Genomic DNA, 24,518 nt, shown 5'->3' with positions numbered 1-24,518 from the left:
TCCTTCATCTACTTACATGAACAAGGCCTGGCTTCCACCACAATAACTGCGTGTAAGTCAGCTTTGACTAGACCTCTTCTTTACGCCTTTCAGGTGGACCTTTCAAGTGAAATCTCCAATAAGATACCGAAAGCATGCGCTAGACTCAAACCAGCAACCCCTCCAAAGCCCATATCATGGTCATTGGACAAAGTCTCGCACTATGCTTCGAACATGAACAACGAGGATTGCACCCTAAAGGATCTAACACAGAAACTGATATTTCTGTTTGCTATAGCCTCAGCGGCTAGAGTTATTGAAATAGTGGCCTTATCCAGGAATGAAGGCCATATTCAGTTCACAGAAGAGGGAGAACGGAACCTTTTCCCTGATCCTACTTTTCTCGCCAAAAACGAGCTGCCCACCAAAAGGTGGGGTCCTTGGAGAATCTACCTTTTGAGGGAAGATGTCTCTCTATGTTCAGTAGAGTGTCTTAAGGTCTATTTTCGAAGAACTTCAGACTTCAAGGAGGGACAGCTCTTCCGGGGCGAAACCTCAGGATCAAACCTATCCCTTAAACAACTGAGGGCGAAACTCACCTACTTTATTCACAGAGCGGATCCTGACAGTACACCTGCAGGTCACGATCCAAGAAAAGTTGCTTCTTCGTTGAACTTCTTTCAACACATGGACTTTGATAGGCTCCGCTCATATACGGGGTGGAAATCATCCAGTCTTCTATAAACATTATGCGAAGCAAGTGCACGAGATAAAACACTTTGTGGTGGCGGCAGGTATTGTCATAAAACCTGTCGTCTAGTGCTGCGATGAACAGTGGACTGTTTTGGGACTCAACAGTGTATCGGGTGAACAGGTGTTAGCACCTTCGGGTGTAATACTTTTTAGTAAAAATCACTATGGTGATTTATGGACTGTTCTATATAGGTGCAGAATCTAACCAATAACACCATTTGTACAGTGTTGAAGCATATCCAACCTCTAAGTGAAACCAAACAAATTAATTTCACATTATTGAGTGGCATTTAACAAATGAATTAATATATGTACTGTATATTCTTCCCTTACAGGTTAAAAAATATATATATATATACCATGATGTTCATATATGCAGGCTAGATTCCTTCTCTTGATACATTTAATATATTTTGTTTTTGGCTATGAAAATAAAAAACAAAAGAATGTATCTGCATCTTCTTTATCCTCAGAATTAGGAATAAAGATGTCCAGAGAAAATAAAAATCTTGTCAGTAGAATTTCCAAAGAACAACCAGGTAATCTCGAAGTTTCCCTCTTGTTCCTATGGAAATGCAAACTTTGAATCCTTATAGTCGAAGTCGACAATTTCCCTGCAGGGGGCAGGAAGCCCTAAGTTAGTTCCAAACTTAATGGATATGACAAATAACGGTAAGGTCATATATATATAAAGGTCTAGGAGACCATATAAGGAACTCATTCAAAGTAAAGGCACTTATACAAACCCACAGATATAGTACTTTCAAGTTAATTCTCTGGTAAGCTTCCATCAGGACGACAGGGCTGAGCCCAAAAAACCGATTTTGAGCAAAGCGAAAAATCTATTTTTGGGTGAGATAGCCATGTCGTCCTGATGGACCAACCCTTCTTTCAAAAAGAAAAACAAATAACTATGTAATGGAAAGACCCCACCCGAAACTACTCTATCTGCAGCTATTCCTGCTTAAATGCAACAAGGAATAATGCGCCGTAGTAGTACAGGGAGGGGGTCCACCGGGTACCTTAATAACGGCTCCCCTTTGTTCGCCACTCTTCCCCCTCAAAGAATAAAATCTATTCTGGGTAAGATTGCTGTGTCGTATAAAAAAATACGTCCCCTGATATTATGCAATATCCTTAAAGATATATTAAGGATACTCGCGCCAGGAGTTAGAATTCTGGAGACCTATGGTTAATTCTCTGGGAGTATCACTTTAGCAAACTATCCCTCAGAAAGCTACCTTAAGGAACCTTCCATCAGGACGACATGGCTATCTCACCCAAAAATAGATTTTTCGCTTTGCTCAAAATCCGTTTTATCGCATTTGGGAGATGCTTCGTCCCGATCCGTGGGTGCTAACTGAAGTCGAAGTTTATCGAATTCCTCTAGCCTCTTGTCCCATGTCATAGGAATCAATTCCATGTCAAATTTATCTATCAAGCACAATTTAGAAACAAAAAATTTAAAAGTTTCTGAAATAAAATGTGATAGATGAGGTCTTAAACTTTTCTCTGGGGTTTTACAACAGGTCATTCCAAGTCTCCAAGTATTAGGCAAGGGTTGGATGACAGTTCTAGATGTTTAAAACCTCAACAGGTTTACAGTTCTCGCAAAGTTTTACATGGAAACACGCTTGACAGTTCTGAGGCCCATATAGAAACCAGATTGAATTTTTCAATAAACCTCTTGAGATGTATATTTTCTCATTCCCATTCTTTTCAATTCAAGGAAATACCTTCCTTTCATTATATAAAAGGTATACCAATTCATGTATTTGCGTTTCAGTCTCAGTTTGGCTCCTCAAATGTTCCCCAATATGATTGCCCCTTATTTCAAAATGGTTAAGGATTCTGGGGCTACAAGTTCTTTAATATTCGATTATTTTTGAGATTCACTAGGAGTGATTTGGGTTAAACTAGTATGGTTGCTCAGGTTACTGGAACAGTTGGGGATCCTGGTCAATTTGAAAAAAAAAGTCTCTTCAGGATCCAACCCAAGATTTTGTTTGAGTGATAATAGCGACAGTTCCTTATTGAGTTTTTCTTCTAGTGTTGAAAATCTTCAAAGGAGTTGGTTGAAGTCTGACGTTTCAAATGTGGATGAGACATCCAGGGACCGTGACTTAGATGCCTTGTTTCAAGACTGGTTGAATCTGGCTCTTCATGCATTTCCACCATTTGTCATTATTCATCAGGTGATAAACAAGATTAGAATTTTTTACAAAATAGATGATGATGCTGGTAGCCCTGTTTTGGCCACATGAAATAGTTCCCAGATCTGTGGCCTCTGTTGTCAGTGTCCATACAGAACCAGTTTCTAAGATTCATCCAAACCTGTATGTGCTACATAGGTAGTAGGTTGGCCAGGGCACCAGCCACCCGTTGAGATACTACCGCTAGAGAGTTATGGGGTCTTTTGACTGGCCAGACAGTTCTACATTGGATCCTCCTCTCTGGTTACGGTTCATTTTCCCTTTGCCTTCATACACACTGAATAGTCTGGCATATTCTTTACATATTCTCCTCTATCCTCATACACCTGACAACACAGATTACCAAACAATTCTTCCTCACCCAAGGGGTTACTGCACTGTAATTGTTCAGTGCCACTTTCCTCTTGGTAAGGGTAGAAGAGACTCTTTAGCTATGGTAAGCAGCTCTTCTAGGAGAAGGACACTCCAAAATCAAACCACTGTTCTCTAGTCTTGGGTAGTGTCATAGCCTCTGTACCATGGCCTTTCACTGTCTTGGGTTAGAGTTCTCTTGCTTGAGGGTACACTCGAGCACACTCTCCTATCTTATTTCTCTTCCTCTTGTTTTGTTAAAGGTTTTATAGTTTATATAGGAGATATTTATTGTTGTTACTCTTCTTAGAATATTTTATTTTCCTTTTTTCCTTTCCGCACTGAGCTATTTTCCCTGTTGGAGCCCCTGGGCTTATAGCATACTGCTTTTCCAACTAGGGTTGTTGCTTAGTAAGTAATAATAATAATAATAATAATAATCTAACATCATGGAAACTATTCACCGTATCCTAAAAACAAAAGGTTTTTGTGGTCCTGTAGGTTGTCCGTCATAGTTTCCAAAAGACGATGAACTAATAATCTGTATCAAAGGCAGTGGAAAGTTTATTTTGATTGGCGTAAATCTAGAAATGTATCATAGCTAGAGCTAGTTTGGATAACATTGTAAAATTTTTAAGTTTTATTTTTTATGAAAAGAAACTTTCCATATCAGCTAGAAAGGGATATAGATTCATACTTGATTTTCTAATCAAACATCTTGGATTAGGTTTATTAGTTCCAAGTATTATAGCAGATGTGTATCTTTTAATATTGAAAGATCTTTGGTAGTCGGGACTATTTAGACATAGTTTTACTACATTTAAATAATCTTTGTAAAATCTTTCAAGTGAAGATCTCGCAACAAAACCTTTACTGTTGGCTTCAGCCAATTTTTAAGTGAAGACACTTCTTAAGTAGGCTTTGGGGAACAATTTTTATTCTATTGCCTACATTCAGAACTAAAAATTGTTTAAAGACTAAGGTTTTCCCACAATTCTTTCAAATTCCCTCTCAGGAATAGGTTAGTATGGCATCAGAAAATCCATTTCTTCGTCCGTTAAAAGTCGTTCAGTATTATTTCGACAAAAATACAGGTATTCTTGACCTGTTTTGTGGGTTTACAGTTCCAAATCACTGTTATTTCTTGTTAAATGTTTGATAATGGAGGCTCACAAAAAGTTTGATCCTGGGCTATTAAAAGATTTGAAGGTCAAGGTTCTTGATATTTTTAGTGCAGCTATAAATTTTTTTATTTTTGAAGAAATCTTTCTTTGGAAAAGGTTTTCGCAGCAGCTCAATAGCATAACAAGTTGTAGTTTTAGAATCCTGCTTTGCTTATCAAGATTGCTAGGGTCTAGGTCTTATAGTGGCTGCTGGTTATGTGGTCTAGTAATATTTTTGGGTTTTATTTTTTTCTGGTTGAACAAATTCTAGTTTTAGTTACACGGTGTTTGGGTTTATATACTGGTAAATAGGTATGTAAGGGATAAGGTAATATATTTAGGAAACAATCTGGAGATACGCATTTCAAAACTTGATTTGAGACGGTTTGTTACCCGAAAAATTAGACTACTGTACAGTCGAGTCTAAAATGTCAAGTAATTTTATTTGAAAACTATAAATGACCTATCTCTCTCCGTCCTTGGCAAATCACCTCCATCAGTGTGTGGTAGTCAGCAATATGAAGATCAGAGATTTAATAGAAATAATTGAAATTTTAATAAAATTCACTTCTATACTCACCTGATGTTCATATATATGCCTACTCGCCTCTCCACTCACTTGGTATGTCAAGAGGATAGGGAATAGTTTTAATTTTGAGAGTATGGTTTGCCCCAGCTTGGTTGTCTCATTACTTTACTGTGCCCAAATCAGTTGAAAGGACAAGAAATGGGAAATATTAGTTTTAGGAGTAAATTTAAATAAAATTGAGTTTCCACAGGGAAGCAATATGAACATTAGGCGAGTATGAAAATACAAAATTTTACTAGGTCAATTTTTTTTCAATTCTTAAGAAATAAAAATTTGGAAAAAAATGGAATGCTTTTCTTGTTGCAGAGCAGCTTTAAGAGGCAAAATGCAGTTAGGATAAGTAACTTATTTTTTAGTACATAGCATCAAGGTATCATAACTTTCAAAGCTCACATTATAAATTTAATGTTAACTTCAAACAAATCAGTCCTTTAAATGTATTTTAACAAAATGTTTCATCTGGTCAAAAGACATTTCGTTCTACTGGCCCTGCCCCTGCATTCACTGTGTTGCTCTCAACATTTGCAACTGCATTTCCATGCATTTGTTATTTTTAAAAATCTGTTAATATTTTAACATTTAAAAGTTTACTCATGCTATAGATATGTATGCATTATAAACTTTTCTTTATTAGTTATCATCCAAATATGAGAACGTAACTTCAGTTATCGTCCAAATATGAAAACCTAACTCAAGTGAGCTGTCCATCATCTACTATGGAAAAGATAATTTTAACCCCATCTGGCATTTAGTTACCCACAAACAATAATACCAACCCAATTTTTAAACATCAATTATTTCAATACTTACATAGAATTCTTGGGCTTTTCATTTTTTATGAAAAGCTTTGACTAAAATAGAGAAAATATGAATTTAAAAAATAAACTCCCTTGTCGTAAAACCCTGGTGGAAAGAGGTACTAGTAAATAAAGCAATATTGTAAACAACATTCCCTTGCATCTGCCTCCATCTTTTGGATAAGTAACTGTGAACAGTATAAGAATGCTAGTCATTGTAAGTGTGGAGACAGGCAAGTAATGAAATAATCAATTTGAATTATTTTTTTTCAATGAAACTACCTGAAATTCATATTTTGAATACCACATTGCCCAGGTAGGGATAGCGATACTCATTCAAAGTAAACATTCGTCGATTATTAAATTTAAACTTTTCTAAATAATTTTTAATATCTAAGTGAGGATAAATACTGCTGCCTAAGTTTAACTAAATTAGATTAGGCTTACTGGTATCTCAAATAATGTTTATCAAATAATGAAGTACATTGTTAATATTCTTCATTTAAAAGTTTTCAAGTACTGTAGTAGCAACTGCTATAATGTTTAGATCTTTTAACTTTTCAAGTCTAGTAAAAACGTTTCATCCAACTGTTTACGATCATTCACAGTAATATTTCTCATTCAAGTGGACCCAAATGGAGACAGGCGTAAACATTTGCGGAGCAGTAGACTGTGAAGCACAGGATTTTAACTGGTACGCTATTTCCCTGAGGACAAAATGGAGGCACTTACTAAATGACCATGGAATGGATATATACAGTAGCAGTACAAATCCTTCAGATCCATGGAATGAATAGGCTTTCTTTTCTGATGATGGACCGTACTGTGTTTGCTGTCACGAAAATAAACTTGTTCAACGGAGAGATCTGTGACCGATCTCCAGCCACCAGTTGACTTCTTCACTGGGAAGATTCGAATGAAGCCCAGAGAATCGTCTCGGATGACTTCAAGTACGTTTTACTCCGTCACTTTCACCTCTGCTGCTATAGCCAGAGTTTTCAGCAATTTTGGAAGAAATGTCTGGAAAGTCAACAGTGTGCAAATGAAGTGGAAGTCGAGAGTTAGTGAAAGGTAGAAGGTATCTGGCTCTAAGGACTTCCCCAATCCACCTCTCTGCTCCATGTCATCACTTAGTTGCCCAATGCCTTGACAAGTATTTGCCCCACTTGCAGCAGCTAGGGGAGAGGCATGCCAGCATCAGGATCCCCTCCCTCCAAGTACTACACTTCCTGGACTGGCCAGGCTGGGAGAGAAAAAGGCTGGAATTACATATCAGGTTCTTAAGGTCTTGGAAGTCTTCTTTACCACCGACATCAAAGGCGTGATGGGGTTTGAAGTTCTCATTGCTGGATCCTTAAAGATAGCTGCACGTGGATAAGGCAGTCATGGCTCACCTTCCTTCACTTCTCCATTATCCTCCACACAAAAAAGGGATACTGCGCAGTGTCCGACACTGCTCGGAGATTGCACCTCTTCTTGTCCCACCTGCTTGTTAAAGTGAGAGGTGACAGCATGCCTTCTATTCAGGATACAGTTGGCCCACTGATTTGCTAACTGGTGCCCCCCGGAAGTAACAGCATCTAAAAAGACAAAATATTCTGCGTCTCGGTATTTGACAAATCCTGGATCGTGGCAAAGTAGGCCCTAACTTCACTTGATCAGTTATCGACCCAGGAGGATGCTGGATATGGAAGCCGCTTCCATATTGGAGTGCTGAGAACAAAGTGCTCTCATGCTTGAATACCTCCACTGGGGTCCCTCCATCACTGCAGGATCCATGGAGAGAGGATACGAGTCTATCTTCCCTGGCATGAAGTATCAAAGTGTCGAGAGAGTGCAGGAAGCTGGATCTCCTTAATCAACTGGAGTAATTCTTCGGACTGGTCATCAATATGCTGGAACGTATAGAATTCTTTAGACTGGAAAGCTGGGAATTAACTCGATCCAGTCTCCCAAGCAAGATCAAACCATAGAAACTGGGGTGAGCTTAGATCCTTGAGAGGTGCTGAAGCGCCTATAAATAAATGTCATCCTTCCTTCAGCAAGAACCACGGCTGCCTCCCCGAGGCCATTGTATTCATGAATTAGTACAAGGACTATGATGACCATCGACTTGAGATCCCACCATAGTAACTAGGGGGTGGGCTTATATCCTCAAGAGGTACTGAAGCACTGATAAATGGATGTCATTCCTCCCTCAGTAAGAGCTGTGGCGACCTCACCAAGCTCTTTGTACTCACAAATTAGTACAAGGACTATGGTGGGCTTAGATCCTCGAGAGGTGTTGAAGCGCCGATAAATGATCATCATCGCTCAATGACCAGTCGATTGGTCTTCCTGGACTTCTTCGATGATAACTTCTATTTGTTCTTCCACTAGAAGCAGCAGCTTCTGAAGAATAACAAGGATGAAGCAGAGAAGAAGGAACTTGACATTGGCCTTCTACGGGCTGTGCAAGTCAATGAAGGAAGAATAGTTTAAAGCAGCATTACAAGGTCATAAGCCCTTAAGCTCCTCCCTGATTAGTCGGAAAGACATTGTAGAGGTAGAATGGCAACACCCCTCTCGTGAAATACTTCCTCTGACAGAGCACCAATTATGATTATGCCTGGCTAAATTCCTTATGGTCCTGTTGTTGCCGTCTAAGGAATGCTAAATTTCTTAGATTCACATTGTTGTATTAAGGCAAGGGATGACAATAACAGACATGCTGCCCCACAGGAGCAAGTATGATGTTACTGTCATGTTTGCACAGAAAACTGTCATAAATTTACAATTTATCTGGGAAAACCACCGCATATCCTATCTTCCTTTGATATATCCCTAAACTTGAAAACTTGCAAACTGCCAGTGAGGCAGCAGGAAGTGCGTCTGTATAATTGCAGCCAAAATATAAAGTAGGAGCTTTGCCGACGGTCGGATCGGCGGGGCTTACCCTCCACCTACCAATAACTACAACCACCTCGTTAAAAGTTTAAATGGCGTTCCAGCTTTACTTATATTCTTTATAAAGGACGATGGTTTTATTCATGTAGGAACAAATTATATATTTACAATTTGTGTTGACTAATTGTCATCAATATTAGTTATAACCAAGCAGAATTGGTTTAAAGGGTCACCTTTCTACATTTAAATAACTACTAAAATCTGCAGTGTGAAAAAGAGCCAAGTTAAAGGCATTCTTAGATTTTTGTTGTTTTTAATTTAAAAGCAGTTTAATTTTTAACTTGAGAGATTACCTATCAGATTGTGTGGTATAAAGTTGAAGAAAATTATTATTATTGTTCAAAGACAAAAAAAATTATCCTAATAGTTTATGTTACACCAAGCTTTATAAAAAAAAAACTACACGAAGAAGGGTGAATGAACTAACCACTAACTAAATGATTGAACTAGCACAGATACACAAGCTTCTCATTTTGGAAAACAATATCTCATAATTTCAGATAAATGTACAAATGGAAAGGGCTAGATAGAAGGCAATTTACAAAGTCCACCAAAATTCATATTCTTATTATTTAAATGACGGCTTCTTAGCTTCGAAGTCAGCCTGTGTAAAGAAGTATTTTTGGCACTGGAGGTGGAAGCAATCATAGATTGGGCATTTCCATTTATCTTGCAATATTCTGGTTGTTATTCCAACAATACAGTGATACAAGTTTATGCCAAGTTCAATCTATGGCATTTGTACCTTGCTTGACAAATAATTTACAAGCAATGCTGTGTCGTAGCAGAAATTTCTCGTATCACCGGTAATCAACAACTAACATTCTTGGTAAAACCTTAACTATGACCCAAAAAGAAAACTTTATATTAGATTACACCTCTTTAACAAGTGAATCTAATATACTTTAACAATAGGATTAAAGTTGCTCATGAATGGTAAAGGCAAGGGACAGGACAATGTCATAAAGACTGACTATAACACATGGTAGTCAGGACCCCTCTCCATCAAGCTAGTCCGAGGGAGAGCTAGGCAATGCTTGCCGATTCCTCAGTAGGTAGACCTTAGACTCTCCAAAACCTCCCATCTCTTGTTCACAAGGATGGTGAGGTTGCAGACGCTTCTAAAACAGATTTCCTCGTAGGGACGTTTCCAATAGGGTACCACAAGGCAGATTATCTAAAACAAGTACATATAAGGTGGGATCCTACCACCTTCATAAAATGTACGTTCCAAAGCGGTGGCAAGCTTAACTGAAGGCAAGCAGGAATACCTGCTTGTTTCGTGAGACATGATGCTCACCAACAAAAGAATCCTGTGAAAAGTGTGTTTCTCAAGATCGCAGAGCTCTCCGGTACCTGAAGTTTATTCTCATTTCAAGGAAAAAAAAGTGTCCATACCAGGAATAAGAGTCGTAGAGTTAAAGCCAATTTTGTCTTTTACCAAGTTGATACACACTTCAGGTCAGTGGGAGAGCATCGAGAACACGTCCGTGCAGCTCGATGGCCAGAATCAGAATGAAGGCTCTGAGCGTTGTCAGATCCAGGCCACCACTGAGTACTTGGTGGTGGTTGCCAGAACCTCTATAATTCTTCATTGGCAATACCAGTTTTCACCAGAATCTTACCCCTACTAAAAAGACAAAGGTTTGTTTTTGCGTAAGAACAAATGTACAAACTATCCCATGTCTAATAAATGTTTTTAATATTTTTACAGGCACTCTATTGATGGCTTGGTTGAGTATAGAATAGCAAATTCTAGAGGGAGACCAAACCTATTCGCCATCATGTATTTGCAGACCAAGCAGGGGACCTTCAACATTTTATTGACAGCTGGCCACTTTAGGGTAGGAAGCCATTAGTCATGGATGATGATTCATTCTTTCAGGGAAAAAAAGGTGTGCTTCACCTAAACTTATCGGGTTTCTTCTATTCTTTTTTAAATGCTTCGTAATGATTCCCTTTTTAAAACAATATTTACATAAACTTTCACTGCATTAAAAAAAAAACCAAGATGGGTAAAATAACATTCAAAATGCATAACCACAATACTACACAGCCATTATATAAAAATTTAACTTCTGAATGTACAACGAACATGAGCAAGGAAAAAAAAAAGAAAAAAAAGCAAGGAAAAAAAAAAGAAAAAAGTATTTTAGTGCAAGATTAAGTGCTTAATGGATGTTAAAAGCAGCACAGTAAATTCAGGTATTCCTTTCAGATGGTAATTTACTGTAAGAGCAATCCTACTGCAATGGAAAAGAAATACAATTTAAATGACTTGATCACATACATAAAATAAGAGAATATTGAGCGCACTTACACATTAGTGCTCCACACGCACGGAACTAAGATATGAAGGCTTAAGCAGGGAATTCCCCACTGTCATGTGAGGTCCTTGCTTAACGTTGAGAATTAGTGAGTCGGTTATTTAGATATAAGAGATGGTTAATTTGCTTTTAGTATATGTTCAACTAAAATGTAAATAAAGTTTGTAATTCATAGACACATTGGCCAGACTTATGACAACCGCAGAACTATATTAAACCTAAACTATTGATATGATTGACCTTAATATTTTCAAATATGGTACTTCTTATTTTACTGAAATACTGTTCAGTACACTGAATCTTTGAATGACAGGTGATTGGCATGTAAAAAATATAAAATTATTAGTAGACATAAAATAATGGTTTTTCCTTTACCTAAGCTATCATGACAGCCATCAAGAAAAATAAATTTTCTGGTTTCATTTACCTGAACTAGTTTTATTGATATTTTCATAATTATGAAATTTTCTTGTTGGGACATACGTAAATGAAAATTAAAGTCAAAATGAAATCCGACTAACGTAAATTGAAATCAAAGCCAACTAATCAAAGGTTCAAGCCAATATACAGGCCTTAAATGACAAGTTGTTTGTGTAATTATAACACCGTTCAGTGTTATTTCACTAAGTGTTTTGTACTACTGCATGAGTTGGAACACAACAACTAACCACTCCAAATCACTAAAATGAATCCCCTGACATTTCTCATCTCTATAATCATAGTAAAAAGAAAAAAAAAGAAGGTTGTAGCATGTAGTTCACTCATAACTTAATTAAACCCAGAGAAATTCAATTGTAACATCAACTTGTTATTCTAGAAAGAAATCAACTGGGCATGAGCACAAATTTATTACAGAACACTGTACTGGCTATAACTTTTGCAAACCTTTCTTGAGATTCATTCAATTAACCCTTTTACCCCCAAAGGACGTACTGGTACGTTTCACAAAAGCCATCCCTTTACCCCCATGGACGTACCGGTACGTCCTTGCAAAAAAATGCTATAAATTTTTTTTTTATTTCATATTTTTGATAATTTTTTGAGAAAATTCAGGCATTTTCCAAGAGAATGAGACCAACACGACCTCTCTATGACAAAAATTAAGGCTGTTAGAGCAATTTGAAAAAAATATACTGCAAAATGTGCTGGGAAAAAAATAACCCCCTGGGGGTTAAGGGTTGGAAATTTCCAAATAGCCTGGGGGTAAAAGGGTTAATAGTAAAACTATTTGCTGAAAACTATACAAACTGATTTCAGAATTAATAATAATTTCAAGCTAAGACGGCTGTACGAGTAACATGGTCCATGGATGGACAAGAATTCCTTACTCGAGTATATTATTTGTTTAGCCCACTTTGTTTCCAAATACTTAACTACAGATTGCGATACTGTACGTCCAGTATTATTTTTATAATCTACCCTCTTTTACAATCCCTGAAAAAACTTTATCTCATAATTGTATTTGTCCACTAACGGTTATTGTTTCACCTAAACCCCAATCACGAGGTCATTTGGACATCGATAATTTACATCAAGAAATAAAGTTAAGGCTTTAAAATATCAAAACCAAAAAACAATACACATGGAGAGAATGAGAAGTGCTTTTATGAGGATGGTGATAGAATAAAATTATGAGCAAAGTAAAATACTAAATCTAAGACTGTGAAGATGGTTTCACTGAATCATTGAATTTCCCAAAAATATGCACACAGTACTAGGATCCTTTGTAAACGGTAATGGAATTTTTCTCTTTAAATTTATTTTTCATTCATTTGTATCTAAGAATCCACTATGGACTTGAATGTGTTCATGCTATACAAAGGGATAAACGGTTAATTCAAATAATAAAATTGTACTGAAGTTTCAGTCTAATATAAAGCCTGTGTGTTAACAACCTCCGAATAAAACTGCAGATTTTGCAAATAAACAAAGTCATAAATTTAATGGTAGCTGTCCTATTAACTTCTTTTTTACTATTTTTTTTATCAAATAAAGTAATGAAAAAATCTTGTTTGGCTATTTATTCAGAAAACTATTCTTGAGACATCATTAAAATATGGCTTTACTGTCGGCAGTGTTTCCATGTAGCCTCCTGTAAGGATTAATCTGTATTACAAGATTTCCTTTGTAACAATGTCGTCTGATTTTAACTTTACATATTCATCTTTCCATTTAGTGCCAAATTAAAAAACTACTTGATCCTGTTCCAGTTTATGAATATCATATGAAATCCTTTAAGGCCAAGCCTATATATATATATTAATGAAACAGGCTAGTCAGCATATTTAACCTTCTTATTTACTTAACTATAGGAGAGATAATTATAAAGTGAATCAATCTATTTTTACGACAGCATCCATTACAAATTAAATTATTTCTGAAAATTTAAACCATCTTTTTAAATTATTATAAAAAGAAATAGTATAATGTAAGGTCCTCTCTATGAATACATTCACATGTCAATAATAAGATAAGTAATGAAAGGAACAAAAGTTTCTGCAAAACCATTAAATAAGGGAAATACTAACAAATATAGTTTTGATCATTAATGCACAAGATAAAAATAGTAAACAGAGCAAGTAAAAACATGAAGTTGTTATAAAATTTCAAACAGACCTATATAAATCTTTGCAATACAATTTCAAAGGAATCCTTCAGTAGAAGTCTTGCCAATATCACCAATAATTACAACAAACTACGTATTTTAGTAGATACAGTAACTATCGTATCTGGTTCAAGCTTGCAAGGACAGGAGAAACTAAAAGGACAGGAGAAACTAATTCAAAAGATCTTTGACATCCATTCACTTGGTATAAAAGACCATACCTCTATCAGCGTAGATGGGATGCTCATGTACAACAAGCAACGTTTCTTTGTTTAAATTGGAAAAAAGCATACATTCATAGTGAAATTCCAATTGAGACCAATTTTGCAAGTGGAAAAAAGATAATTCCATTAGAGTGCAACACAAATGCAACGGTGGGAGTTTTATGCACTAAAGTTCTTTACATGCCAGAACCTTCAAACACATCACAACATTAATCATCTTAGAAGCACAAATCAGACATCTGAAAATAGATCCATGCCAGACAATGGTATTCTGATCTCAACTATAGTCCATTTCTTTTAGCGAGTCATGTTTGCACCGACTCACAACGGTGCCCTTTTAGCTCGGAAAAGTTTCCTAGTCGCTGATTGGTTAGAATTATCTTGTCCAACCAATCAGCGATCAGGAAACTTTTCCCAGCTAAAAGGGCACCGCTGCGAGTCGGTGCAAATATGACTCGCTAAAAGAAATGGACTATGGTGTTCTGGTTCAAGAGACTTCATGCGCAATACATGGCCAACGCACATAATATGAAGGGCAAAGACCAACCTTCAGCAGGTTGAACCACTGAATATTTAATGGACAGGGAAAAAATTTCCAATCAAACCAATGATTAAGAAAGCATACTACCTACACCATATATTAAAATGAATTTATATGGTTTAGGATGAACAGCAAAGCAGGCAGACAGTAATTGCATAGAAATGGGGTACCAGTAAAATTTATTTGAAATCCTGTTCAGTATGAAGAGCAGAAAAAAGCGATTCAACAAATCTCAAAATATTATAATGCATCTTTTGAGAGACTTCATTACCATTGATACCTCACTTTGAGTCATACCAAGAACACAACTTGACAAAGGCTTACAAGTTTTGAGTTGTCTAAAAATTGTACTCTAATATTCTCTCACTCAAAATAGTGGGAATTCCTTTTGTAATGGTACCTTGCATAAAATTTTACGGCTAACTTTTTATCATTACCTGTCAAAAGAATCAAGTCTCTTCGTTAAGTCTGAAGAACAATATTTATCTTTCACGACTGCCTAAAATGTTTACACTAAACCCATGATACGAATTATTCCTGCTCGCTTTTGTATTTAATGTCATAAATTTTCACTGATCAAAGTCTTAAAAAATAACTTTTTCCATGGTTTTAAGTACGCTTACCCTTTCCAGCCTGTAAACATCACATCTTTGTATCTGCTATCCGATCATCATAAATATCATTTATCCTGAGTCATACCTTTTCAGAATCTATATCTTAAGAGCCCATATCTGAAAAATATGTATCACATGCCTATAATTATGACAACTTATCTACAAGATACTTTTGTTCTAGAATTCCAGCAATGATCTTTACCTTTAACATGGTAAAAGAAAACTATGTTATGCTGCTTTCAAGATCTACCACTCTACCATAAAAGTGTTCCTCCATCTTTTCACTAACTGTTTGTATACCAACTGGACATCAAAATTCCATAGCTCTATTAGAACTTTATAAGCATGAGCATCTTGGAGATATCCTACACTTGATTTGCAGCATTCCATTCAACCCCACATACATCCACATAACCACAGTCCTTCTCTCTACAATAGACATATTGACAACTATATACTAAATATTTCAAATACTAGTTAGTTTCCATGAAATCCTTCTCTTGAGAGAAGGATTTGTTCCTAAATCAAGAGAACATTAGAGGAAGGAGCTTGAAAAAGCTGAACAAACAGGTGTGGAACCAAAGGGAAAGTGTGTAAAGTAGCATGCCGAACACACAGCAGCTGGGGATGGAAGGTTACATTCGTATTGTTTACAGTGTCCCATGCAAAGCACAATGCAAGCAATAGACCCCACTGCATGGCATATACAGTAATCTATACTATACAGTATTTCCATGTTTTTGAGAAGTTTCGTCTTAGCGAACCTGTAATTGAGATCCAGTTCTCAAAGAGTATTTACTACATTAAAAAAAATTCATAGAAATAACAAAACTAATTCTAAAGGAAAAACAGTCATTATAAAATTTGTGTGCAATCCTGGAATCAAACCTCTTATATAGTTCAGACTATAACAAAATTAATATTATTAGATTATCTATCTAATAATAAATAATTGATGTATGCAAGACTAAAATGAAGGAAGCCATGTCCTACGTAATTGGCAAAATCATAGGACGCATATGTCACAAACCGCATTAAACGATGGGCAAGACTTACGCCTAAAACTCCCATAACAGCAAGATGATAACATTTGGGACACACTAAAGTATCCTTGGCAAAAAAGATTATTTTCACAATTAGATAGTTTAACAAGACTGTCGAGTTAAACAAATAAACTTTAATGGAAAACAAATTATAGTTTATAGTTATACCTTAAAAAAAACTTGGAAATTAATCAGCTGAAAAGGAAGGAGATTCAGATAAAAATTTTTACAATTATTTTTGTTTCTGGGGAGTACTAGTGATGAGATAAAGCTGAAAAAGTCAATCATATTTTGCTCTCATTATATTGCAGGCTGTGCAATCAAGAATATTACTGTACAGTCATTTCACTAAATATAAAAATGTAGTACAACTAATACCTTATACAGGAGAAGAGGAAAATAGCTTCTTTCCAATATGCTTGGAAATTAATATAATCATCCTTGTATGGGTTTGAAATACTTCAATTTATTATCAACACACTCATAATAGGCATAGGGGAAAAGAAAAAAAATTACATGGTACTTTGCCCCCCTATTATTCACTTCTGACCTGTGATATCATTTTATCAATGAAAGAGCTGCTTCATTTCCCACTAGAGCTACGAAACACAAAAACAGAGATGGCCTTGTGCTCGCAAAACTTTCATGCTATAGAGGAAGAAAAATTATCCAAAATATAAAACTTAAAGTTTTTAAAACTTTCGATGTCAATTATACATGGAAAAGTATTTATACAAAGAAGAGTGAACATCACTCAACTGCAGTCATAAATAATCAGCTTCAACCATGATGGAATTTTACAAATTATGCAATCACTCCCTCTAGAGAAGAGAAAAATATATTAGCAGAGTTCCACAAGATAACAATCCCCAAAGTGAGCATATTTCCTGAATAATAACTGTAAATTTCCAGCTGATACTGTAGCAATTTAAAGAAACGTTTGTAGTTTAATAGGTAATAAGAGTGACTCATACCTACTTTCAAATTTCTAAGCAGCAAACTAAAAAAATATGCTATATAAGTTGATGATAGAAAATTTATTATAATTTTCAACTATGCATTTCTACTACAGCATTTCAAATAAACTCAAGAATATATGAAATCCTTAGCAAATTATATACTATTGCACTGCCTTCAAAACCAACTATTGCTACAGATTTCTTTATAATCTTCAAAATGAGATAAATGGCTTCATGAAAAAAGAAATCCTAAACATAAGGAGCGGATTCACTCGTCAATTACTACTCCAAGCCAACTCTTCAACTGTTTTACTGCATATTCATATACAGCACTGTACATTACAAATTATGTAAGGAATATCAGAACTCTCAAGAATTACCATAATTCATGTGCTTAACAAAATCTTTATATGTCTATGAGCTATTCACAAAATCTTTCATGATACACAGCGTGAAGCTTCAAGGGAGAAATGCTAAATACTGCTGCACAGTAATTCTATATTAACAAATTCTACTGGATTACACCATTAATGTTCTGCAAACAATGTCAGAATGCTCAACATAATTATGAAGTGAAACAATGCTATTTCAACATTGATATAAATTTTTTAAATTCAATCAAAACTGACCTCCAAATTCGGGCATTGTAATCTTATCAATAGAACCTTCCAAATACACTATGACATTTCATTCAAATTCATAATTTGAAATCACATTTTTCCCTTTATGGTTTCAAAAAATTTTGAGTTAAGGACCAGCATTTCCTCCAAATACGAATCTGTCTTAACTTTCTCCAATTAAAAGATAAATTCAAGAAAAATTTCCTTAACCATTTTACCCCCAAAGGACGTACTGGTACGTTTCACAAAACTCATCCCTTTACCCCCTTGGATGTACCGGTATGTCCTTGCAAAAAACTGCTATTTAAATTTTTTTTTTGCAAATTTTCTATAATTTTTTGAGAAACTTCAGGCATTTTCCAAGAGAATGAGACCAACCTGACCTCTCTATGACAAAAATTAAGGCTGTTAGAGCAATTTAAAAAAAATATACTGCAAAATGTGCTTGAAAAAAAATAACCCCTGGGGGTTAAGGGTTGGAAATTTCCAAATAGCCTGGGGGTAAAAGGGTTAACATAGTGTGAACAAGATCCCCTCCATCTTCAAAAAGGATTAGAAGCTTTTTTTGAAAGGAACATAAATTATTCTAGCCTTCAATAAGTTACTTGTTTGTACGTTAATGCAATCCTTGGAGGAAGAAAGTTTTTAGATATTTATAGAAGTAAACAATTTAGCCAAAATAAACTGCTTGTTAGCAGACATGTAAACATGAAACAAAATGGTATTCACAAAGAAATGAGGCAGTAAAACTACCATTACTCAAACATATGACATAACAAACTTCCAATACTTCTTTTCACATGTAACTACAGTAATCATTGTTTTTGATTACTTATATAGTTTTTATAATTCCCAAATGAATCAATTTATTTAGGCAAAATTAATAAATTAAATTGAGAATTACATCTTGAGATTTAATCTCATTTCGCCAGTTTAAATGACAGGACAGACATTGGGAATTTGTTACACATCCACTATTATCAATGAATAGTAACTTCTTTAAAGTAGTTATTCTATATTTAAATCCTTTTTAAAATTAATTATTAAGAACATCTTGAAAGAAGTTATTTAATTTTATCCTTCATTATTAATAGTAACTGCTTAATTATTTCATATCCTCTGTACTATCAATATGCCCAGAATGGAGACATTCTAAAAAGAAAAAAATTTACCAAATCTGTTCACATCTTTATACAGCAATAGATTTCAACACAAGTAATAAAAGCAAACTTTAAAAAACACTGCTCTTATTGTACTTTAAACATCAAGACCATTAAACTACTTATCAGATGCAATTTACATTAGTCCCCTCCAAAGTAATAAGGCATTCAAAAATCAAAAACAATGCAAAACATTTCCAAAAAATATCCAAAAATGGATGCCTTACTGATACAAATCTATTTGTACAACTGAAAACCTCATTTAGCTAAAAGTCATGCTATTAACACATACTAAGGTTATTATTGAATCAAAAAATATATCCATCTCTAATAGCATAATGCCATGTCCACAGGACACAATTTTCGTAAATCTTGTATGGAAGCATTTCGGGGATAAACCTTCCAATTAATTAAATTGTTATATCCATAACTATGAATATTTGTACGTCCTATTTCAAACAAATTCAACTATAATTCATGAGCTTCGGGAAATGTTTTCTATGATTCTAATTGTTAGACAGTAACAAATTTCAAAATACTGTTTTACCAATTTCTTTGAGAACTACAGTGCAGCACTATGTCTTTTATTGTACAACGAATAAACTCTTAGAACCAATTTTCGGCTCCATACCAGTTTCTGCCTCCTCTATTGGGGTTTGGACCACGGAATCCTCTGCCTGAAGGGCTGTAAGGAGGAGCTCCACGATGTCCCCTACCCCTTCCTCGAGGAGAGTTAAACACTGGACCACCAAATCCCCAACCACCCCTAGGATTGTGTGGAGAATTGAATCTCTCCCCCCTACCCATTCCTCCAAATGGAGGCATTCCTCGACCACGATTCATAAAACGTGGGTTAGGTCCCCCTCTTGGGCCTCTGGTTTTTTGCTGATTAAATTCCCTATCTAAATTTTTCATAACATCTATCACATCAATCATATTACCCTCTGTAACATTACGGGGAGCATTAAAATCTTTTTCTATATTTCCTCTGGAACCATTTTTGGCTATTAGAGTGGGGATATGCTCCTCATTTTTGTTACTACTACCACCACCACCACTTTGACTTTTCTCCTCTAACGACATAGAAGTGTCATTATTTGCACTATTTGTTGGTCCATTATTTGTTTCATCACTATTTTGATTCAACATTTCTGAAGATTTATCTGGATCTTCATTTTCATCTGATTCACTCCTTTCATCACAATCATCTTTAAACTGTGAATTATCATTTTCAGGATTAGTAAGAACCTTAACATTACTGCTAACCCCTAAACAACTATTAGAACCAACGACATTCTGATTTGCACTATTCAGAGACGAAGCTCTACGCATTTGTGATAATATGCTTTCCACCTCTTTTGCATTTATGGACATAACTCTTTCAGCAACATCCACATCTTCACTTGGACTTATATTTCCAGAGTTTCCAACAATAGATGTAATAGGTTTTACATCCTTTTCGTCAGTTTTTGATGGAATTGAGTTTACTCTCTCAACTTGAAGTCTATCACTTACCTTCATCTTTGGGCCACCTCCGGGTAAATCTTCATCACTATGTACATTCCTTCGTTGATCTTCTAGGTTCTTTTTTGTGTCAGCCTTGTTCCTATCCCCATCCAACTTCCTTTTTCGACTTTCCCCACCCCTGTTATTTCCATCTTCCTTCCCTGATCCATCACTGATATCCATATTATCTTCTGACTCTGAGTTACTTATATCCATATCTGAACCAGATTCTGTCCTACCCTGCTTTAAGCCTGGCTTTTTAATTCTGAGATCTTGATCCATTTCTGAAGAGAACAGTGATTTAATAGAAGGTACTGGGGCTTGTGCAGGCTTGGGCTCCTCTGAAAGACTTCGGTAATTATAGCAACGATAGTCACTGTCAACGGTATTTGGCTGAATACTGACCAAGTTGGTTCTATGATCCTCAGATGCAATCTCCCTCAAGTTACTTCTGGGGCCACAAAAACTGGGAGGTAATGGAGGAGGGGCTAGTGATCCAACAAACCCTTTCTCATAAGGTGGTGGTGACGATGGAGTGTCTGAATTTAAGGCTTCCAATTCTTCATTTCCAGGAGGTTCACCCCAGTTACGATCATCAGACTCATCATCATAATCAGACCAACTTGGACCAAAACTTCTACCACCCGTATCATAATCTGCTCCAGTTGAGGAAATTTCATTTTCTGCTAGCTCAGGAGGTGGTGGAGGTGGGGGTGGGGGTGGGATCCAAGTTGGAGCTGTCCCTGTATCGAAAGGTGGAAATGGAAGGGATTCAGTAACAGTGCCACCACTAGAAGTGGTAACAGGGGGAGGTGGTGGCGGTGGGGGAGGTGGAAGAGGTGGACAGTAAGAAGGTTTATTGGTGCTTTCTGGGGTATAAGGGGGAGGTTGATAAAGCGGTTTAGTAGGAGTGTAAGGAGTTTGAGAGCCTGACCCTGAGGGAGTCGAAGAAAAGGGTGTTGGGGATTCTGTAGCTGGAGGATTAGAAGGTGGCAAGGGTATTGAGAGACTTGGAGGTGGACGGCTCAGATCAGGCATAGGAGGCTGCACAACTGGTGTCGTTGGAGCTTTCACAGGCTCAAATGGACTTGGAGATGTAACACTACTACCGCTGTTCAGAGATTTACTGAATACTTTACCAAATGTATCTAACAGTTCTGCTGCACTCATTGGCTTCAAATCCTGAAAATGAAGGATAGAGAGGATGAATTAAAAATCAAATTAATAATTCCTGAAGTTAATTAATTTCTCAATAAAAAGTAAAATAAGAAAATAAAATCTTCCCGAGTAGGCTATAATCTAATAAGACAAATACAAAGCAAAGCCTAATTACCTTATGTAAATTGACTTCATTCACTTTTACCTTTTAACATAATCAGTCAAAACCAAGTTTTGAAAATCTATAATGAATAGACCAGAACATATTTTGAATAAAAAATGTTTGATAATGATTTAAATACTCCTGCAATTTAAATATTCTTGAGCTCTTTTAATTCTACTTAATATATGTATTTTATCCCAAAATAAAATATATTATCAAATATGATAAATTTCAAATATTACCAATAAATTGTTCATTCCAATTTTTGCCTATGAAGATTGCAGGTGACTAACAACAGCAAATACAAAATGGAAGAAAATAAATATCTAACCTTTGGTATTTGTAAAGACGTGTCATAGGAACTGTTGAGTGTGTGGGAGAAATCTCGCTCTCTGCTTTTATGAGGATAATCTCGATCTGATCCCACATGATCCCAACTGCTACTGCGGTAATTATCTCTCGACTCTCCTGCCCCTGTATCATGAGAATCCCGCGAGTCTCTGGAGCTCCTAGAGCTCCTACGTTCTCTCGAACTGTATTCCCTATGATCGATGTCCCTCTCCCATTCCCAGTCATCCCTGATGTCTTTGCGCTCCTGACTATCCCTTCTGCTGCTGCTACTCATATCGTGATTGTCTCTTCTGATATCCAAATCTTTTAGCCCTCTGTTGTCTTTTACATCCCATCTGCTAGATGATTTATGGTCACGTGAGTCTCGACCTTCACTCCTCTCTCGAGACTCGTCGAAATCTTTCATTCTACCGAACTCTCGAGATTCGCTGGATCTCCTTCTTTCGGAGGATTCTCTCAGCGCAGAAGCAGATTTGCGAGCAACTTCCCTTTCCATAGAGTCTCGAGCCGGAAATTCTCTTTGTGGGATTTCTACAATATCATCGTCTGACATATTCTCTTTTGAAGAGTCCACGTCTTTTATCTCCATTTCTAAGACGGCAGACATGGACATCTCTGGCATCCTCTTTAAAGGAGATTCGTCATTTCTATGAAGGGCCGAGAGGCGACTATCAAGATTTCCTGAAGAGTTAAGAGCGTCTTTGGCAAATTCAGCAAAAGCTGAGGAGTTCATGAAAGAGTTCACACCTGGAAAAGTATGATTTAACATTTAAAAAATAAAAAGATGTACATCATGAAAATAAATATGTTATTTTTATAATAAAATAAATTTTTGAATATACTTACCCGGTGATTATATAAGCTGCAACTCTGTTGCTCGACAGAAAACTCTACGTTAAAAATCCGCCAGCGATCGCAATGCAGGTAGGGGGTGTACTTCAACAGCGCCATCTGCCGTGCAGGTGCTCAGTACTCAATGTAAACACAGAACTCAATTTTCTCCTCGGTCCACTGGGTCTCTATTGGGGAGGAAGGGAGGGTCCTTTAATATATAATCACCGGGTAAGTATATTCAAAAATTTATTTTATTATAAAAATAACATTTTTCAATATTAAACTTAGCCGGTGATTATATAAGCTGATTCACACCCAGGGGGGTGGGTAGAGACCAGCAATAATTGTTTACATTATTATGAGCTAAGGATTTTTTATTTCATTTTAGCAGTTATTCAAAATAACAAACATAAAATAAATAAGTACCTGGTAAGGAAGTCGACTTGAACAATTACTCTGCCTTTTTAAGTACGTCTTCCTTACAGAGCCTCGCGATCCTCTTAGGATGCTGAGCGACCCCTAGGGGCTGAAGTATCAAGGGTTGCAACCCATACAACAGGACCTCATCAAAACCTCTAATCTAGGCGCTTCTCAAGAAATGACTTTGACCACCCGCCAAATCAAGTAGGATGCGAAAGGCTTCTTAGCCTTCTGGACAACCCAAAAACAATAATAAAACATTTCAAGAGAAAGATTAAAAAGGTTATGGAATTAGGGAATTGTAGTGGTAGAGCCCTCACCCACTACTACACTCGTTGCTACGAATGGTCCCAGAGAGTAGCAGTTCTCGTAAAGAGACTGGACATTCTTAAGATAAAAAGACGCGAACACTGACTTGTTTTTTCAATAGGTTGCGTCGATTATACTTTGCAGAGATCTATTTTGTTTAAAGGCCACGGAAGTTGCGACAGCTCTAACTTCGTGTGTCCTTACCTTCAGCAAAGCTTGGTCTTCCTCATTCAGATGGGAATGAGCTTCTCGTATTAACAGTCTGATAAAATAGGATAAAGCATTCTTTGACTAGGCAAAGATGGTTTCTTAACTGAACACCATAAAGCTTCAGACGGGCCTCGTAAAGGTTTAGTTCGTTTTAAATAGAACTTAAGAGCTCTTACAGGGCATAAGACTCTTTCTAGTTCATTTCCAACCATACGATAAGTTTGGAATATCGAACGATATTGGCCAAGGCCGAGAAGGCAGCTCGTTTTTGGCTAATAAAACCAAGTTGTAGAACATGTAGCCGTTTCGAATGAGAATCCAATGTTCTTGCTGAAGGCATGAATCTCACTGACTCTTTTAGCTGTGGCTAAGCATACCAGGAAAAGAGTCTTTAAGGTGAGATCTTTCAGGGAGGCTGATTGTAGCGGTTCGAACCTGTCTGACATAAGGAATCTTAGTACCACGTCTAAATTCCAACCAGGTGTAACCAAACGACGCTCCTTCGTGGTCTCAAAAGACTTAAGGAGGTCCTGTAGATCTTTATTGTTGGAAAGATCTAAGCCTCTGTGACGGAAGACTGATGCCAACATGCTTCTGTAACCCTTGATAGAGGGAGCTGAAAGAGATCGTTCTTTCCTCAGATATAAGAGGAAGTCAGCTATTTGAGTTACAGAGGTACTGGT

General features: G+C 36.4%; 1 protein-coding gene and 1 long non-coding RNA gene across 2 annotated transcripts in view; one reads left to right on the top strand and one right to left on the bottom strand.

Moving 5' to 3' along the window:
* LOC137632736 (uncharacterized) overlaps nucleotides 1-11,478 on the top strand; it is an 82,515-nt gene extending 71,037 nt beyond the window's left edge. Inside the window, exon 3 of the long non-coding RNA XR_011042110.1 lies at nucleotides 10,506-11,478. This is a non-coding gene — a long non-coding RNA (uncharacterized lncRNA). The remainder of the gene's footprint in view (nucleotides 1-10,505) is intronic.
* Nucleotides 11,479-17,161: 5,683 nt separating this feature from the next.
* The window catches only part of LOC137632963 (uncharacterized), an 84,920-nt gene continuing 77,563 nt past the window's right edge, over nucleotides 17,162-24,518 (bottom strand). The window contains exons 8-9 of the mRNA XM_068365097.1: nucleotides 22,043-22,809; nucleotides 17,162-21,572 (exon numbers count right to left, since the gene is read on the bottom strand). Coding sequence (XP_068221198.1) covers nucleotides 19,491-21,572; nucleotides 22,043-22,809 — 2,849 coding nt within the window. The 3' untranslated portion in view covers nucleotides 17,162-19,490. The remainder of the gene's footprint in view (nucleotides 21,573-22,042; nucleotides 22,810-24,518) is intronic.

The sequence above is a fragment of the Palaemon carinicauda genome, chromosome 42 (assembly GCF_036898095.1).
Source record: "Palaemon carinicauda isolate YSFRI2023 chromosome 42, ASM3689809v2, whole genome shotgun sequence".
In the NCBI taxonomy this organism is placed as follows: domain Eukaryota; kingdom Metazoa; phylum Arthropoda; class Malacostraca; order Decapoda; family Palaemonidae; genus Palaemon; species Palaemon carinicauda.
Note: the sequence above shows the minus strand (reverse complement) of the source record. Positions and strands in the feature narration are given on the sequence as shown.